Source organism: Antechinus flavipes, chromosome 6 (genome assembly GCF_016432865.1).
Source record: "Antechinus flavipes isolate AdamAnt ecotype Samford, QLD, Australia chromosome 6, AdamAnt_v2, whole genome shotgun sequence".
Taxonomy (NCBI): Eukaryota; Metazoa; Chordata; class Mammalia; order Dasyuromorphia; family Dasyuridae; genus Antechinus; species Antechinus flavipes.
This window is the reverse complement of record NC_067403.1, coordinates 67,581,746-67,598,756: the sequence shown is the minus strand read 5'-3', so window position 1 is coordinate 67,598,756 and position 17,011 is coordinate 67,581,746. Positions and strand designations below refer to the sequence as shown.

The following is a 17,011-nucleotide window of genomic DNA, read 5'->3' as shown; positions in this document are numbered from 1 at the left end:
CTTAATTCAAAAAGAATGACCCTTAATAAGTGATGATCATTTGGGTTCAGAGGCATTATAAGGGGTCATCTACTTATTAGTTACATGTGAGGAAGTCACTTAACCTTATGGTCCCATAGAGCAATAAAACTGGAGTCAGAGACTGTAGTTTATATCCCAGATGACCAGTTGTTTGATTTTGGTCAACTTTGACTTGATGTGATTTCTCTCAATCTCAATTTACTCATTGGAAAAAGAGAGTGACAATACACCATTCTTCCAAGGGTCTTGTTTTGTGAGGGAAACCTTACAATGTTATACAAATGAATTTTATTATTATTACTCAATGTACCGGTAGTCTTTTCAAGCCCTCAACTCCTCAAAAGAACATAGATTTAGAGTTGAAATGTTCTCAGTGTACAAATGGAGAAATTGAGGCTAGAGAGGTAATGTGATTTTCCCAAATTCCTAATCCCTCATTTTCAATCAAGGACTTTTCCCACTATACCACAATTGATCATTATTAGGTCTTGTTATTTATGTAATTGGTATGGTCCAATGAGTATATATCCCTGATCTCAGAATATCTTTTGGATTAGATGTTCAACATCTTCAGGGTTTGTTTGGTGCCTTTTCCACCTGGTGCAAAAATAATATCTCTGGGTGTAGCCGATTCTGTCCATCATTGATTATTTGGAATTGAATTGGATCTCTTTGTCGAAGAGATCCACTTCCATCAGAATACATCCTCATATAGTATTACTGAAGTGTATAATGATCTCCTGGTTCTGCTCATTTCACTCAGCATCACTTCATGTAAGTGCCTCTCTGAAATCACCCTGATGGTCATTTCTTACAGAACAATTCCTAATTACATTTTAACCTGGTGAACCAGTAGGTTTTTTTGTTTGTGTGTTTTTTTGGTAAGGCATTTGGAGTTAAGTGACTTGCCCAGGGTTACACAGCTAATAAATGTTAAGTGTCTGAAGCCAGATTTAAAGTCAAATCCTGCTGCCTCCAAGGCTGTGCTCTACCCACTGTGCCACCTAGCTGCCCCTATAAATGAGAAGTTCTCAGGGCATTAGTTTCTTATGGTGCAGAATAAGACATATTTCTCAACATGGCAAATGTAGAAATTTGATTTACTTGACTACATTTGTTATATTTTTTTCCCATGAGGATAGAGAGGTAAGCAAATAAATGCTTGTTATTAAAAAAAAATCAAAGAAATTTCTTCTCACTTATCATAAAAGGGTACCATTAATACCTCTTGGTAATCAAGTGTCCAAGACCACATAGGAAGATCTGATTTCAAAACTTATCTCAAATGTATGTACTAACTCTGTGATTCAGGGTAAGATAACTTCTATTTGCCTCAGTTTAATCATCTGTAAAATGGGGATAATAATAGTCTTTACCTCCCAGAGTTGTTATAAAAATCAAATAAGATATTATAAAGCACAGTAAAGCCCTTAGCACAGTACCTGGCACACAATAACTATTATTATTATTATAGTTGTTGTAATTATATAGTGTAGTGGAAAGATTATCAGATATGAAATGAGAGATCCTTGGTTTAAATCCTGGTCCTGCTTCTCGATACCAGTGTGTCACTGGGTAAAGAGGTCAGGTCATCTCTTTGGACCTTAAATTGTTCTTGGCAAGATAGGATTAGATGACGTTTAATGTTCCTCCAAGCCCAACATCTCAGATCTTATGAAGGCATCCATACTAATAAAACATCTGAATCACAAAACTTTTCAACAGATTTCCCAAGATATTCTCTGAGGCACTAGTGTAATGCCGGAGAAACTGAGGCAGGAGAGAGATTAGAGAGTTTTTAATATTTTATTAATGGTAGAGCAAAATTGACTGGACAGGACTCTTGTCTCAAATTATCCAGTTAGACAGAGATAAAGATATACTGGGACCAAGGAATCCATGTTGGTCCCAGAGCTGGAGGAGACTGTCAACTCAAAGAATCCAGCATCCAGCCACCAGCCTCCAGCCTCCAGCCTCCAGCAATGAATGGGAGAACCCCAACTTGTTAAATACCTTTTCTCTAAACAAAGGAAGGGGTAAGAAGCATGGGAAAACTTCTGTCAGGATAGGGGAGGCCATAAATCCTAAAAACCCAGAGACAGGATGTCTGAATACACAGAAATAAAGATATCAGTGAGATATCTTGGAATATTTTAGGGGGATATTGTAAATTCTTGAGGGCAGAAAAGAATCAGGAGGTCTACTCTCTTGTTTATTTTGCTAACAATTTATAACCTTAGAGCAAATAGTCCTCGGTCAGACCAGAGGGAGGGAGGGGTTTTACAACTTAGGGAATTGAGACAGAACAGTTAAAGAAACTGAGACAAGGAAAACTCATACAGGGAAACTGAGTCAGGACAGTTAAAGAAAACTGTGGCATAACATTAGGAGCTCACAAGTAGAAATCAAGAGCATTCCCTTTAGAGGTTGATCATTGCAACAATTCAACTAGAAGGCAGAGATGTCAAGATAGTAACAAAAATTCAGTAACCCAGACTTATATTGAAACAGTGGATCATTTAGATTATTTTTCAGATATTCCCATTTCTTAACTGGAAATACTAATAGAATTTCCACTGGAAATGTCCTCCTACTATTATTTCTTTATTTACTTTATATTCACTTTCTGTATGAATATTATTTCCTCTCAGTAGAATATAAATTCCTTGAAAGAAGAGATGTTTTATTTTTCCTTTTATTTTTTGATCCCTGTATCTCTAGCACCTAGAACAATGTCTGGCAAAAAAAAAAAAAAAGTGCTTAAGAAGTGTTTATTGATTTTAAATGAGTTGAATTGAATGAACAAAGTGCTTAGAAGGCTGAAGGTAGTGACTTCTTCAAGACCCATAATGAAAAAAGAGACCTATCATTTTTAGTGGTCACTGTGAACTCTTATACAGTAAACTACAATTAAACCATATCTTTTTCCATGTTCTCTTTTATCCTGGGTCCACGTGAAAGTTGTAAAGGAACCCCATGATTAGTCTTTGAGCAGCCGCCAATTTCATTGTGCAATGAAGGAAAATGCCAACTGCTTAGTGATCTGAATTGGCTCATTTGACCATTACTAAAAAATGAGGAAGTGAAAATGAATCCCCTCCAGTATGTTTCACCACTATGGCCTTCATTGTTTTCTTTCTAGGAATAAGAATTTATAATTCTATTAATAGAATGTACAACTCTAATAATAGAATTTGTAGCTATTACAAAATTGATCATTTTATTTTATAAAATATATATAAAATAAAAGAATATGGAATTCTAAAAAAAATTAGAATTTAGAATTCTAATAAGAATAAGTTTCAAAGCTACAGCGCAGTGGATAGAGCTCCAGTCCTGAATTCCATAGGGCGTGAATTCAAATGTGATCTAGACACTTAACACTCCCTAGCTGTGTGACCCAGGGCAAGTCACTTAACCCCAATTGCCTCAAGGGAAAAAAAAAGAATACATTTCAGTTGTGCTTCTAGCAATAGAGGTCTCCTTCCTTCTTGGGATGAGTCATTGATAAAAACAGTAACAGCAACAACAACAGTATGGGTATGAGGTGGGGAAAGGTTTATGTCTGAAAAGGAACCATTTGGAAATTGTTAAACTAATTTATTTAGTTATCCATTCAACAAGTTGATCTTTTGATCAGTTACTTACTTGTATATGTACTCTATATGTACTATATCCTCTACATAAGTCTTTGAGGCAGAGACTGTTTCATTTCCCTTTCTGTGTCCTTAGACTTCTATACAGTGCCTTGTACATAGTACTTAATAAATATTTGTTACAATAAATTTTTGACTTAAATCAGTAGGGACTGAAAGCACAATTATTGCCATGTGAAATCCAGGAAACCATTTAACATTTTCCTCAAATTTGAAATGGGTTGGAAGCAATAGCTTTAAAACTCTCATCTTTGAGAGCTGTATGACAGAAATTCAGGAGAATGGTGAAAACCTATGATCTCATCAGTGTAGAGAATCCCAGTGTGGAAATACCCTCTGCTGGTAGAGATCAAACTCATCTGCCACACCTGGGAGAGGTTGCTGAATTTAGTCCCAGGATCCTGAATTCAAATCCCAACGAATTATTCTTCTATGTTACCTGAGTCAAGTTAGCTTCTCTTGGTCTCTATTTTGTCATCTATAAAATGAGGGACAAGTATAGATTAGATGACTTCAAAGGATCCTTTGCATCTCTTAAATTTGTGACAGTATGAGGGAAAAAATCCTCACTGACAGTTTTAAGAGGTAAAGTATTCTGACTAAAGAGTTAGGAGCTAGTAAGAAAAGACCAAAGCTATTCATTACCTGAATCCTTCAAGAAGTGATACTTTTCTTTTTGCTCAAATCATCCAGTGTTGTTGGTGGAACCCTGACTTTGAAAAAGAATATAGGAGCTTCTTGCTTTAAAGAAGCCTAACATACAGAATGCTAAATTAACTCTAAAGCAAGATAAGTTAGGCACTGATTATGCAATTTGCAAAAGGAATCTTCACTCTACAAAGAACATAATATAAAATTCTTTGAAATTTCAAACTACTGGATTGCTTTTAAAGTGAATTAACTTACCCACTGTCTTAGTCACATCTCTTTTTTTCAGGAAGACTGCTTTTCTGTAAAGTATGGTATATGTGTATCTCAGTAGATAAAGAATAAGCTGTTCAAGGGTATAAATTTCCTGAGACTGGGTAATATTTTTGTCTTCATATTTCTTCTCCCCTTCTCATTCCTAGCCAGGAAGGAAGGATGGAGGGAGGGAGAGAGTGAAGGAAGGAAGGAAAGATGGAAGAAAGGGAGGAGGGAGAGAGTAAAAGGCAGAATTTATTAAATGTTTATATAACTAGTACTTTGCTAAGCATTGGGAATACAGAAACAAAAACAAAGACAAACCTTTCCCTAGGGGAGTGTATAAGGAGATAAAACTCTTAAAATATGTAGGTTTCCTAGGGCAGTGAATCTATCCCCTCTCCTCCCACCTCATCCTTTGTAGTGAATAAGATTCTACCATGTATTATAGAATAAAGCCTTCCCCTCTTCCTTCCATGTCTACATAAGCAATCCTGGCACCAATAACTGCCTTGACGGCTGCCTTATCAAATGGAGCTGGAGGTGGGTTTGCACACAGGTTCTCAAAAGTCTGTGCACGAGACTACCATGCATCATCTAATTAAATATCCACAGCCCACTGGTGAACAGTCAAAGGCAATTTACTCTCCCTATAATAGACAAAAATCTTCTTCAATATAAAAAACAATTGCATCTGATTTGTATTCCTACTTCTCTTTTCGACATCTAATTCTAGCCCAATCGAACAGTTACAATTATCAGAAAATTTCACCAATGCAGAATGAGGCAGGAGGGGGACACACTATAATCGGGGGCTGCATTTCACTTTCTAAATCACAATTCATTTTAACTGCGTGATTGCTTGTGAAAGAGCAGGACATTAACTCATTAAAGTTAAAAAATATACTCAGATGACTTAAAAATAATCCTTTTGGGTGATTGTTTCATACCTTCACTTTTAAATGTCAGACCAGGGAGCCCATGAAAGGAAGATTTGAATGGTTAAATTAGCCCAAAGAAAGAGCCCACCTTAGGATAGCTGTCTCTTCAGCCAAGAGCAGACCACGATCTTTGGGGGGAAATCTCAGCTAGGTCTGCTCTCTTTCTAACTGCACTGTCACTCTCTTTGTCCATCTGGGCTGCCAATTACCATGAGATCTAATCTCTTAAGGAATATAGAAAGCCCAGAATAATGGAGTCTTTAGAGAACATAGACCTGGACTCCTTTCCAGAGCCTCAGAACCACAAACTTGGAGACACCATCAAGGACTTCCTCTGTGAGCATTATTATGCCTCCAATTTAGGCCAGTTAAGGGAGAAGCAGATTGGTTGAATGGGTGGTCATTGGCCAGGAAATCCATACATGCCATCTGCTGGTTGTATGATGCTTTGTGGTGCCTTATTCTTTTCACTGTAAAATGTGTAGAGCAATAGGATGGGACTGAAGTGTAAAATTAATGGATAAGTCCAAAATAGAACATTAGAAGCTGGCCAAAGATACCTGGGAATGAATGGGTGGAAAAAGCACTGGATATAGTATCAGAAAGCTGGGGTTTAAAACTGTCTGTCACTTATGAGTGTGATCCTAGTGAGTGATTTAATTTTGTTGGCTGTCATTTTCTCAACTATAAAATAAAAGGAGTTAAATTAAGGTCCTTCAGAATTATAAATTTGTGATTTTATGATGTTTTGAAGTCTTTCCCAGCCCTAGATTTCCATCCTCTGTAGAAGCAATTAAGCATTCTGCAGGTCCAGTTAGGTAGCATCATAGTACACAGAGTGCTGAGTCTAGAGTCAGGAAGATTCACCTCCCAGAGTTCAACTCTGGCCTCAGACACTTACTAGCTCCTGGTCAAGTCACTTAATCCTGTTTGCTTCAGTTTCCTCATCTGTAAAATGGGCTGCAGAAAGAAATAGCAAACCACTTTAGTATCTCTGCCAAGAAAAGCCCAAATGGGGCCATGGAGAATTCAATATGACTGAAATAATTAATAGCAAGAGTCTCTAGCAAAATGGGAATAACAGTTTGTTTTCAATCCAATAAATTTTTATTAAGTTCCTACTATATACAATGTCACTGGATAAAGAAAAATGAAATAAGGCATGGACTCCACATTCAAGGAACTTATAATGGGAATAAGGTTAAGATTTGTATCTAAATAAATTTGAAGGGGAAAAAAAAAGATATAATAGTGCAAAGCAGAGGTAAAAAGATAACTGAAAAATTTGAGAGGTCACTTTGACCTCTGGGAAATCAAGGAGTTGGCATTTGAGTTAGACTTGAAAGAAAAAATCATGAGATTATTGAATTAGAACTAAGTGAAAAGATCATGGAGTCATCTAGTTCAGTGTTCTCTCTTTATATAGGAGATTGAGCCCCAGCCAGCTTTAAATAGGTAATAAGGAGAGAAGGCAAGGGAATAAACATATATATAGCACCTACTATGTGCCAGATAATGTGCTGATATTATAATATTATAATAGATGCTATGTAAATATAATAACTCATTTCTTTACTTTCTGCTTCGAGTTCAGTGTTCTCTCTTTATATAGGAGATTGAACCCCAGACAACTTTAAATAGGTAATAAAGAAAGAAGGGAAGGGAGTAAGCATATATATAGCACCTACTGTGTGCCAGATAATGTGCTAATATCACAATATTATAATAGATGCTATGGAAATATAATAACTCATTTGTTTACTTTCTGCTTCTAGATGAACAAGAGCCAGCAGTCAGCAGCGATTCAGATATCTCGCTGATCATGGCGATGGAAGTTGGACTCTCTGATGTAGAGCTTTCTACTGACCAAGACTGTGAAGAGGTGAAATCCTGAAATGTTGAGCAAAGACAAAGGGGATGGTCGGGCTCCAGGGGGAAGGGGAGGGGCGAGCTTCAGGCCTCACTACACTCATCCACCTCCAGACCACCACCACAGCTTCAGTGTGCTCCATTCCGGGAGGGTCCACGAAAAGCAATACGTAGAGTTTCATCAACCTGGACGCAGTTTCAGCATCTCTCCATCAGTCCATAATGTTGGCAGCTTGGAAGTCGAAAGCGGATTTATTTTCCACCACCCCCACGTGCCCAAGGACATGGGCTTCAGCGGCTCAGAAAACAGTGACTGAACGGACAGCTTCGAGAGTGTTTCCTACTTTCATTTCACCTTCTTATTTCCACCCTCCCTCCATCACTGGCGACTTTTGTTTGGGGGTGGTTGGTAGTGCTGTTGACATTTTATTCAGTATTGTTGCTGTTGTTTTTAAGGGTATCTGTAATTTGCTTGATTTGGGGGCTCCCTTCAGCTTATTCCTCCCACATTCTTGTCAGGAAGCAACCAGTGCCTGCTCTGATCCATTTGCAATCCATCTCTCAGATTTCCGACCTTGACATTTCATCATGAAGTATGCATGGGTCTGAGAAGAACTGGTGCCCCATTCCTTCATCACCATCTGAACCAGCTTTCATTAAGATTTTCAATTCTCCCAAGTGAGTCCTGAAAATCACATCTGCCAGAGGGCTCCCCCTCCCCAGTTCACTTGACTCCAATCCCTGAATCGGAAGCTGAAGTCACATTGTCTTGGCTTCCACTTGCCAAGTGCCATTAAAGGCACATACATGTCTCATAAAAGGGAAAGGAATAGGGTTCACTTTTTGCAAGTTTGGAACATCTCCAGTTGTATTACTAGCATTCCGTGACTTTGAAGGGCTGGTAGCTGGGGACTCGTGAGAAGTTGTACAGCCAAGGCCTGGGCTCTCTTTTACCTTCAAGCCAAAATCCTTGTGCATTGATTGGTTCCCATGAGTATATGGGTCCATATTGGGTCATGGGTGAGCTGGGCTTGGTAGGTTATGAAAACTGACTAGGGAAAAGCTATGGCAGAGTTGGCTATTTCAGACCCTTAAGTATAGTAAAGACAATAGCAGGAGCAGCAGCAATAACAGCCACCATATTCCCCTTAATCCCTAAACCTGGTGTTTACACCCGACTCTGGTCCATATGGAAGGATTCCTGAGCCTGGTCCATATGGAAGGATTTAGGTAACTCCTTAATGAATGATTTGCCCCTGTTCCCTTAGCACAACTGTTTGCCAGGGGAAGAGTAATCCTTCTACATCATTTTATCCCCAGAAGAACAGCGTGGGACTTGACTAAATCAAGTTTCTCCCAGCTGTGAGAGGCTGAGCAAAAGAAAATGAAAAGAAGAGGCACTGAGTAAATGTGAAAGCCTACCAGGGTTTTAAAACTGGGTTTTTAACTTTTTATTTTTCTCCCCCTACCTTTCGCAGAGATGTGCTATTTTTATAGCAGGTAATCACATATTACATTTGAACTGTCCAAGTGCAGAGAAGACTTTTAACTTGACTTGGTCAGTGTCTCTTGCTAATGATCACCGAAGCTCCTCACCCACTGTGTGAAGCCCCGCGTTGTCCGTAGTTGAAAACTGGGTGTAAATCTCCCTTTACGTTCCCTCTGTGTTCTGAGGAAGACCCTTTTACCCCACTTCAGAAACCCACTCAACAAACAGATGGGGGTTTTGCTGTCAGGATATGCTGCTTGCCAAAACATGGAAGTTCTGGGAGACCACTGGCCATTGTTATCTGTTATTTAAAAGGTCCCCTCTGGGCAGGTTTGCAGATTGCCAAAAAAAAAAAAAAAAAGGTAAGGAAGTGTTTTCTGCCTATAGGAACTTATCACCCATCTGGAACTCAAATTAGAGATGAGAGATCTTTGAATATGGCCTGGCCCTTCTTTACTGAGAGACCCTTGTCCACAGCTCTGACCATGATGTGGAACTGAAAGTAGGAATCGGGGGAGGCACCCTGGCTTGGGGAGGAGAATGGAAGGAACTTTTCTCTCTATGACCTCAGCCTGTTTCAGGTCTGGGAGCTAATCTATTGCAGATAGAGTCCTTGACAAGAGCCTAAATCTGGGCAACATAAAAATGCATTGTTCTGTACTTTTTCTAAGTGACTTTTAAGATACTAAGTGATACGAGATCCTTGGTTGAAAGGTATTATAGACAAACATTGACTATCCAGCTGTGGGTTATCCATAGAAAACTCTTAATCCCAGATGAGTTTTCTCTTTTTTACTCAATATACACCTGGACCACCTCTCCTCCCCATCAATCACTGTGGGCTCAGAAGATACAAACCGATTTATTAAATTGAGACAAACATGATTGAGACAAATCTGTGATTTAAAAAATCATAATACATTCCAAAGCCAGATTTTTTAAATGACTTTTGAATTACATTATGCTTCTGAATTATCAGTATCTTTATTCCCCTATAATAATAAAGATAAGCAAGAGTGATAGATATATATGAAATAATAATTGTAATTATTATTCAAGCTGACCTTACAAGACTTCCTTTATACGGGTCTCAGTTTCCTCATCTGTAAAATGAGGTGGTTCAACTAGATGATCTTTAAAGTTTCTTCTCTAAAGCTATGGTCCTCTGAGTCTACCTTTGTGATCTGGCAAGTCAATCACAAGGCCTCTACTTCTTCCTCTGGGAAATAGGTGACTTGGACTAGGTGATCAATCTCCTATATGATTTCCAGTGAAATCCTATGATTTGAGCTACAAAGACAGAAACCCACAAAATAGTGGGTAGCCTCCTGCAGTTTCTGTTGTGATCATAGAGCTCTGTGCTTCATAAAATATCACATTTATAGTCAATACCCATTTATTAAGCACCAGTTATTCCAAATGAAGGACTGTGTTGGGAGAAATCCAAAAGTAATTCAGACATGACCTCAACACATCATATCAATAAAGGCCTCCAATTTTTGCAGAAGTTATCTATTTACCTGAGCTGCAACTAGAAATTCTTTCACCTGGGCCAAAATTAACTGAGCCTGAAGAGGGGAAAGTGCAGAAGAAAATTTAGATATTTGTGCCCATTTACTATATCTTCATTTAGGCTCTGCTCATTATTGAGATCAATTTGAGGATTAGTCACTAAAGTGACTCAAGTTGATAATGAGAGACCAGTCTGAGTTAGAGCAAAGGAGACAGTTTGCTAGTCATCTCCCTCCACCCCTTTCTATGGGTATAAATGCCACTCAAATAGACTTATGTATCCAAAGATAACTTTTTTTCCTTTTTTAAAAAATTAATGCAGGGTAAAAGAGCCCTTTGGGAAATTTTTGTGAGGGGGAAGGAGTCCCAAATGATTCAACTATGCCATGGATATTAATTATTTCTTGTGGTTTTTTTTTTACCAATTATTATTTTGAAAAAGACTACACAGTCAACTTTGATTTGGTAATGAAATAAAATTTAGTGTTTCATGGAATCAGGAGCCCATAGGGATTCCAGATCTCTGCTTGTCCCTCCCCAATCTAACTTAGCCATCAGATTTTCTTCCCCAAATACAATAATCATAATTATTATGTAAGCTGACTTTACAAGACTTCCTTTATACGAGTCTCAGTTTCCTCATCTATAAAATGAGATAATTCAAATAGATGATCTTTAAAGTTTAAAGTTTCTTCTCTAAAGCGAGGGTCCTCTGATTCTACCCTTGTGGTCTTGGCGAGTCAATCATGGGGCTGCCACTTCCTCCTCTGGGAAACAGGTGACTTGAGCTAGGTGATCAATCTATGTGATTTCCAATTAAATCCTATGATTTGGGATACAAATTCAATCCTACAGATAATTCTTAAACTCATGGATTTCAGTTTCAAGGGGAGAAGAATACTAAATATTGCCATTAGGAAGTCTCCACCAATACAGGGTTTTTGGACACCTGAGGAAAACAACAGAATTCCAGGTCTATGATCTATCCAGTTATAACCCAATGGATCAAAAAAGCTTTCTTTTTATCAAATATAAATTTTCCTCCTTGAAACTTTACTGTATTTTTAGGCAATTAGGGTTATGGGACTTCATTTGCTAGTAACAATCTGAGACTGGATTTGAACTCAGCGCCAGTGCTCTAGCCACTCTTCTACTTGGCTGCCTCTCCCTGGTTGTCTAAGAACTAACCTCTGGAGTCAAGCAGAACAATCCTCAATCCCTTTTCCACATGATAACCCATCAGATACTTGAAGGCAACTATCTTGTCTGCTTTAAGTCTTCTTTTCTCCAAGCTAAAATTCCCCATTATCTTCAACCCAGGATCCATATGGCATGGAATTGATGTTCATCTCCATTTTCATTCCCTTCTATTGAACATTCTCTCATTTGTCTGTTTCTATCCTAAAATGTGGCTTTTCCTTTTGGGAAAAATCTGGAGGCTCCTATTATTAGTACAAACACATTCTTCTTGGACGTGACCTAAAGCTTGATTCTCAGTACAAGATAACTTCCTATGTAGGTGAGAGTTTTGAGGAAGATGAGTGAGTCAAAAGTGGAAGACATTCGTGTCCATTTAGCTAAGCCTAACAGGAGATGCTCCATTAGTATTTGTGGGTTAAGAGGCTTGAATTTGATGGAATTCATGACTTCACATCAGAATCAAATAGCCATTTCAGGTATGACTCTCAAAAATCATTCTCGCCTCCTTCGCAAACAGGATACAGGAAGTCATGGACTCCTGAGACATCTTCCGCTAACATCCTTCTCCCCTCTTGGAACTTGAGAATCATAGAAGGTTAGAAATGGAAGCTTAAACAATGTCATCTAGTCCAGTCACTTCAACCTCACTTCTCATTTTCTCATCCTGTTTCCTCTTTTTTTATTTTCTCTTCCCTCCTTTCCTTGCTTCCTTTCTTTCCCAGATCTCTCCATAGGTTAACCAGTGAAACTCTCAAACACCACTCAAGACTAAAGAAGTCTATGGATCCTAATCTGTCATATTTTGGTTTTGGTTTTGGTTTTGTTGTTCTCCACATACTGTTGTATCTAGATTTGAGCTTCTAATGAGAAAAGTCATTTGTAATAAAGCAAATGGGAAGTGCAGTTTCACAAGGTAGTGAGTTCCCCATTTCTATAGGTACTTAAACTGTCAAAAGTGTCATCGAGGACATTCATACTTTGAAAAAGGAGTTGAATTCAGTCATTGGAATTCAATTCAAAATTGGAAGAGAGTTTGAGGTCATTTAATAGACCTGAGTTTCCTTCCAACTGTGATTTTAACCCAATTTTCTTATTTTCACTCTTTCTTCATTTCACCATTCTTGTCCCAAACCACTGATAACCCTTGTTCCTCCCAAGTTTTCTTGTCATTAACTGACCCCTTGATAATAATACATCTATACTGCAATCTGATTCACTATCTCCTTACTGTCACTACTATTTCAACTCCTCCCCTAATTCTTCCCTTCAACAATTTCCCAAAGAGCTCTGGGGATAGAATAATCCATTCCCACCATTCACTCATAGGATCATTCAAGCATAAATAAAGAACTAGTAGGGACCTCAGAGGCCATCTCACCCAAATTACAATTTAATTTACAATTAAGGAAACTCAAGCCCAGCTCATCGAAATGATTTGTACAAAGTTAAATGGGTTATAAATGTCAGACACAGTATCTGAGCCCAGCTCCTTTGAGTCCAAAACTAGTATTTTCATTAAGCCATCTCTCACCTTAGTTCTTATAATTATTTCACTACAAATACATTGTGGGGTGATTAGAGATCTTCAAAAATATGATTGACTTCAAATGGAGAAAGAGGAAGATAGTAATGGCAATCTCCACTTGGTCAAGTTGGTGACATCCAGGGAATAGTATAGCCACTTAGCAAATGTTGGTTAACCAAAACTAATGAGTGCCTTGAATAATAGTGGTTAAAGGAGAGTGACAAAATTAAAAAAAAAACAAAACTCCTTTGCTCACACAGTGAGAGGAGAGGCAAGTTTGGAGGATCTTGAAATGAGAAGAAAATGAATATGAAAACAAGAATACCCGAGTTAGAATGCCACAGGCTCTACTTCTAACTTCTTGGGCAACCTGGACAGGTTGCTTCTCCTCTCAATGCCTCAGTTCCCTCATCTATTAAAAAAAAAAATTAGTGTTGGACTAGTTGTCCAACTAGTTAGAATTTTAGAAAATTAGACTAGTTGACTCAATTTCCCTCCAGCTCTAAATCTGGAAGTAGCTATGATTATTGACTGGATGTAAAGACTAGGATTTCAGTTCTCCGTTGAATGGACTTCTTATTGAGAGCCATGATGGCAGTCCATGACAGTGGAGTGAAAAGAGAGGAGATTGATTCTCAGTAAACAATGATTAAATTCTCATCGTTACTCACTCCTTTTCCCTGGGCCTTCCTTCCTCTCCACCTAACAACCCCAAGGCTCTCTGTGATAAAAGCAGGCCTTATTTTAAAAGCCCACGGATCAATAATCAGCCTCTTCCACTTCGATCCCTTTAATGGAACTGAATTGTAATCCCCGGAATGGGTGGTGAGGTTCCAGATCCTGTAGAGGGCCATTAATAACCAGACTTCAGTTACCACTTGCCCAACAAAAGCTCTCCAGTTGTAATACTTATTCAACAAGGAAAAAACCAAGGTCAAGTCCATCTCTTTGTCTTGCCCTCCAAACTCAGGCTGGTTCTTGTGCTCCGTAATCAAGAGACTCTTTCAGGAAAAACCATTTTCAAAGCTCTTCAATCTATCGGCGTTACACCTAAGGAACAACTGTTCAGTTCCCATTTATTGACAATGATAAGACAAGTGCTTTTCTTAGGAGACTAAAGTACGGCCTCACCACTATGATGGAGGGGGAGAAACGATATAGAAAATCCCTCTCATCCTATGCCAGGGTAAGGCTCTTTGATCTCCAAATCCTAGAGATTCCTGTGACGTTGCCATTGATTTTGAAATGATGGGTCATAGGAAAAGGGAATGGGAGAAAGAAAGGGATCACACACTTACTCTACAGACCAAAGACAGAATCATTAGGTGGATGAGCTGTTTCTTGCTTGGATAAAGCTTTGTTTTCTTCAAATATTTCCACAAACGAAATTCAAGGTAAAGACAGAAAGAGAGGATATGTCATGGAAGGAGTGCTAGATGACCTGGATTCAAATTCTGATTTAAGTGACCATATTAGGTAAGCTATCTCATAGCCTCAGTTTCTTCACGTTTCTTTCTTAAAATGAAGGAGTAGAGTATGCAATCCCAGAAGTCCCTTTTGAGACTAATATTTCTGAGATTCTAAATCCCAGCGTGATATCTGGGTATTCTCTCAAATATTGATTTATTTTACCAAATCCCAAAGTCTAAAACAAGTAGTGGCCTTAGACCCCCCCATCTCTCCCATTGAGAGCTTAGCCCTCATTCCTCAGAAACTTCACCCCAATCCATTGCTTTCTTAAAAACTTAGTTGTTCTCACATCCTTTTGTCTGGAATTGAGAATGAAATAGAGAATATGTTGATTTGCAAATTGCCAAAGAACGTCCATTTATGTCCAGTGGCTATACACAGTGTCTCCAGATCTCTAGAAAAAAAAAAAAAAAAACACTAGAGTGTTCCAGGTACAAATAGATATTTGTGCAGTTGAAGAATGAGTAATAGTCTGAAACTTGTTGCTGTACCCCATTCTTGGGAGGGGGCAGGGTGCCCTCTGCTGGATCATCTCTTCTCTTACAGAATCTTGACATGACTTTTTCACTCTTTATTTAAAATTACAACTGCTTCTTCAGTAACCTCAATATGACTCACTTTTAAAAAATAAAAATTAAAAAAAATCACATATAAAGAATACTGGAAAATTGGATGGGAAACCCAGGTGGACAGGCAATCTCATTATCAGCAGCAACTTTTCTTCTGTAAAATAGAAAAACTCATGATGCTGTTTTCCAAGAAGGTTTGGCCAGCTGGAATGATTGCCTAGAGATCTAAAATCAGGGACTAATCGTTTTGTCCTTAATACCCTGATAATTTGGCCATGTGAAATTCACAAGGAAGATCAATAAACATGCTTCTTTCTGATGAATGTAAAGGGTGTGGACGATCCAAGTATATTTGTATCTGTACATAGCCCCATATTTATTTCTCACTTCCACCTTAGTCATCTGGAAAAGGTTGTACCATTTTATAATTAGAAAAAAAAATGTAGGGGGGGGGAGGGAAGGGAGGGACTGTTATTTTTATAGTGGGATGTTCCTTGTATTTAGCAAACTTTACATGATTTTTGTACTTGTGAAAAGATACATTCCATCCATTTCCAAGGGGAAAAATAGATTTTTTTTCTTTAAGGTGGATTTTAAGATTGAAAAGGATGTGGGCTCCATTTAACATAAGTTGAGCTGAGAGTGGGTCATTCTGGCTTGTGGAGTCAACCTCCTAAGCAGTATCTAATGGTATCAGGCTTATTAGACTGCAAAACATTACCAGCAAAGGCCAGCATACAAAATGTGAAAACACACATACACATACTTATTTTAACTCCTTTTACACTTTCTCACTTGAGCATAAGCTAATCAGCTGCCCTATTGGATCTATTTTCCAGTTAAGAGATCACTTTTTTGTAATATTTTTTGAAGCACTGGTTGGACCGGGCATGAAGGACAATTTTTAGGACTTTCCTCATGGAAATCCACTATTCTTTCCTGAATATGCCCTGAATGTTTCCTAGTCAAATGGATCCCAATCCAGATGTGCTTTCTACAAGAGGAATCGCCATCCAGTTCTTCATGAGACTTGTATGAACATCCAGATCGATTCCTCATTCAGAGCATCACTAGGACCTGCTGAGGAGACACAGACCCGGCAATCTCAGCACCAAACGCCAGTGGCATTTGCATTTCTTGTTAGGGTTTTCCCTTGGCCTTTTTGCTGGCCACAGTTCGGTAGCAGAGGTGCGTGGAACGGGCCATTTTTTATCCCACCATCCTTTTCTGTACAGAACTGCAGATGTATTTTGGTGGTAAGTGCAGGTCCAGGCATGAGTTTATTTCATTCTATATGTATCTCTCCCCCACCTTCTTCCTCCATCCCTCCCAATGCACTTTAAATCTCTCTTGAAAAATAGAGGAATCAGAAAACTCTAAAAGGGATTCCTTTGCCTGATTAGGAAGAAGCCCAGACATAGACTCGGCTTTATTGGACTCTGCCATGTGCTTCCAAGAGCACAGAGAGTAGGTCTTACTTTGGGGGTAGTAGAAAAATATGGAGGATGATTGGAAACCTTCAGTAGTATGACATGGCTATTTTTGTTATCTAGAAGATTCTAATGTAAATAAATGCAACTGTGTTATTATGTACCAGTAAAAATCTTGAAGCTATAAAAGCTAAACCAAGGATTGTGAATTCTGAGACATTTTGTTGCAAGGTTGGGGGTGGGTGTAGGGAGGGGGTGGGGATTTTTGTTTTGGTTTTTTTTTTTTTAATAAAAGTGGAATCAGACTATTGCCCTTGCTACTCAATGTGTATTTACTATGGCATCCCCTCCTGGAATCTATAAAGCAGAAAAGTCAAACTCCAACAGCATACATAAGGATCCCTGCATACTGTATATTGGCTTAGA

The 17,011-nt window shown here is 38.4% G+C and overlaps 1 protein-coding gene across 1 annotated transcript in view; it reads left to right on the top strand.

Annotated features, from left to right (window-relative positions):
• The window catches only part of RNF150 (ring finger protein 150), a 338,712-nt gene extending 321,918 nt beyond the window's left edge, over window positions 1-16,794 (top strand). The window contains exon 7 of the mRNA XM_051965732.1: window positions 7,297-16,794. Coding sequence (XP_051821692.1) covers window positions 7,297-7,415 — 119 coding nt within the window. The 3' untranslated portion in view covers window positions 7,416-16,794. The remainder of the gene's footprint in view (window positions 1-7,296) is intronic.
• The last annotated feature ends 217 nt before the right edge of the window (window positions 16,795-17,011 follow it).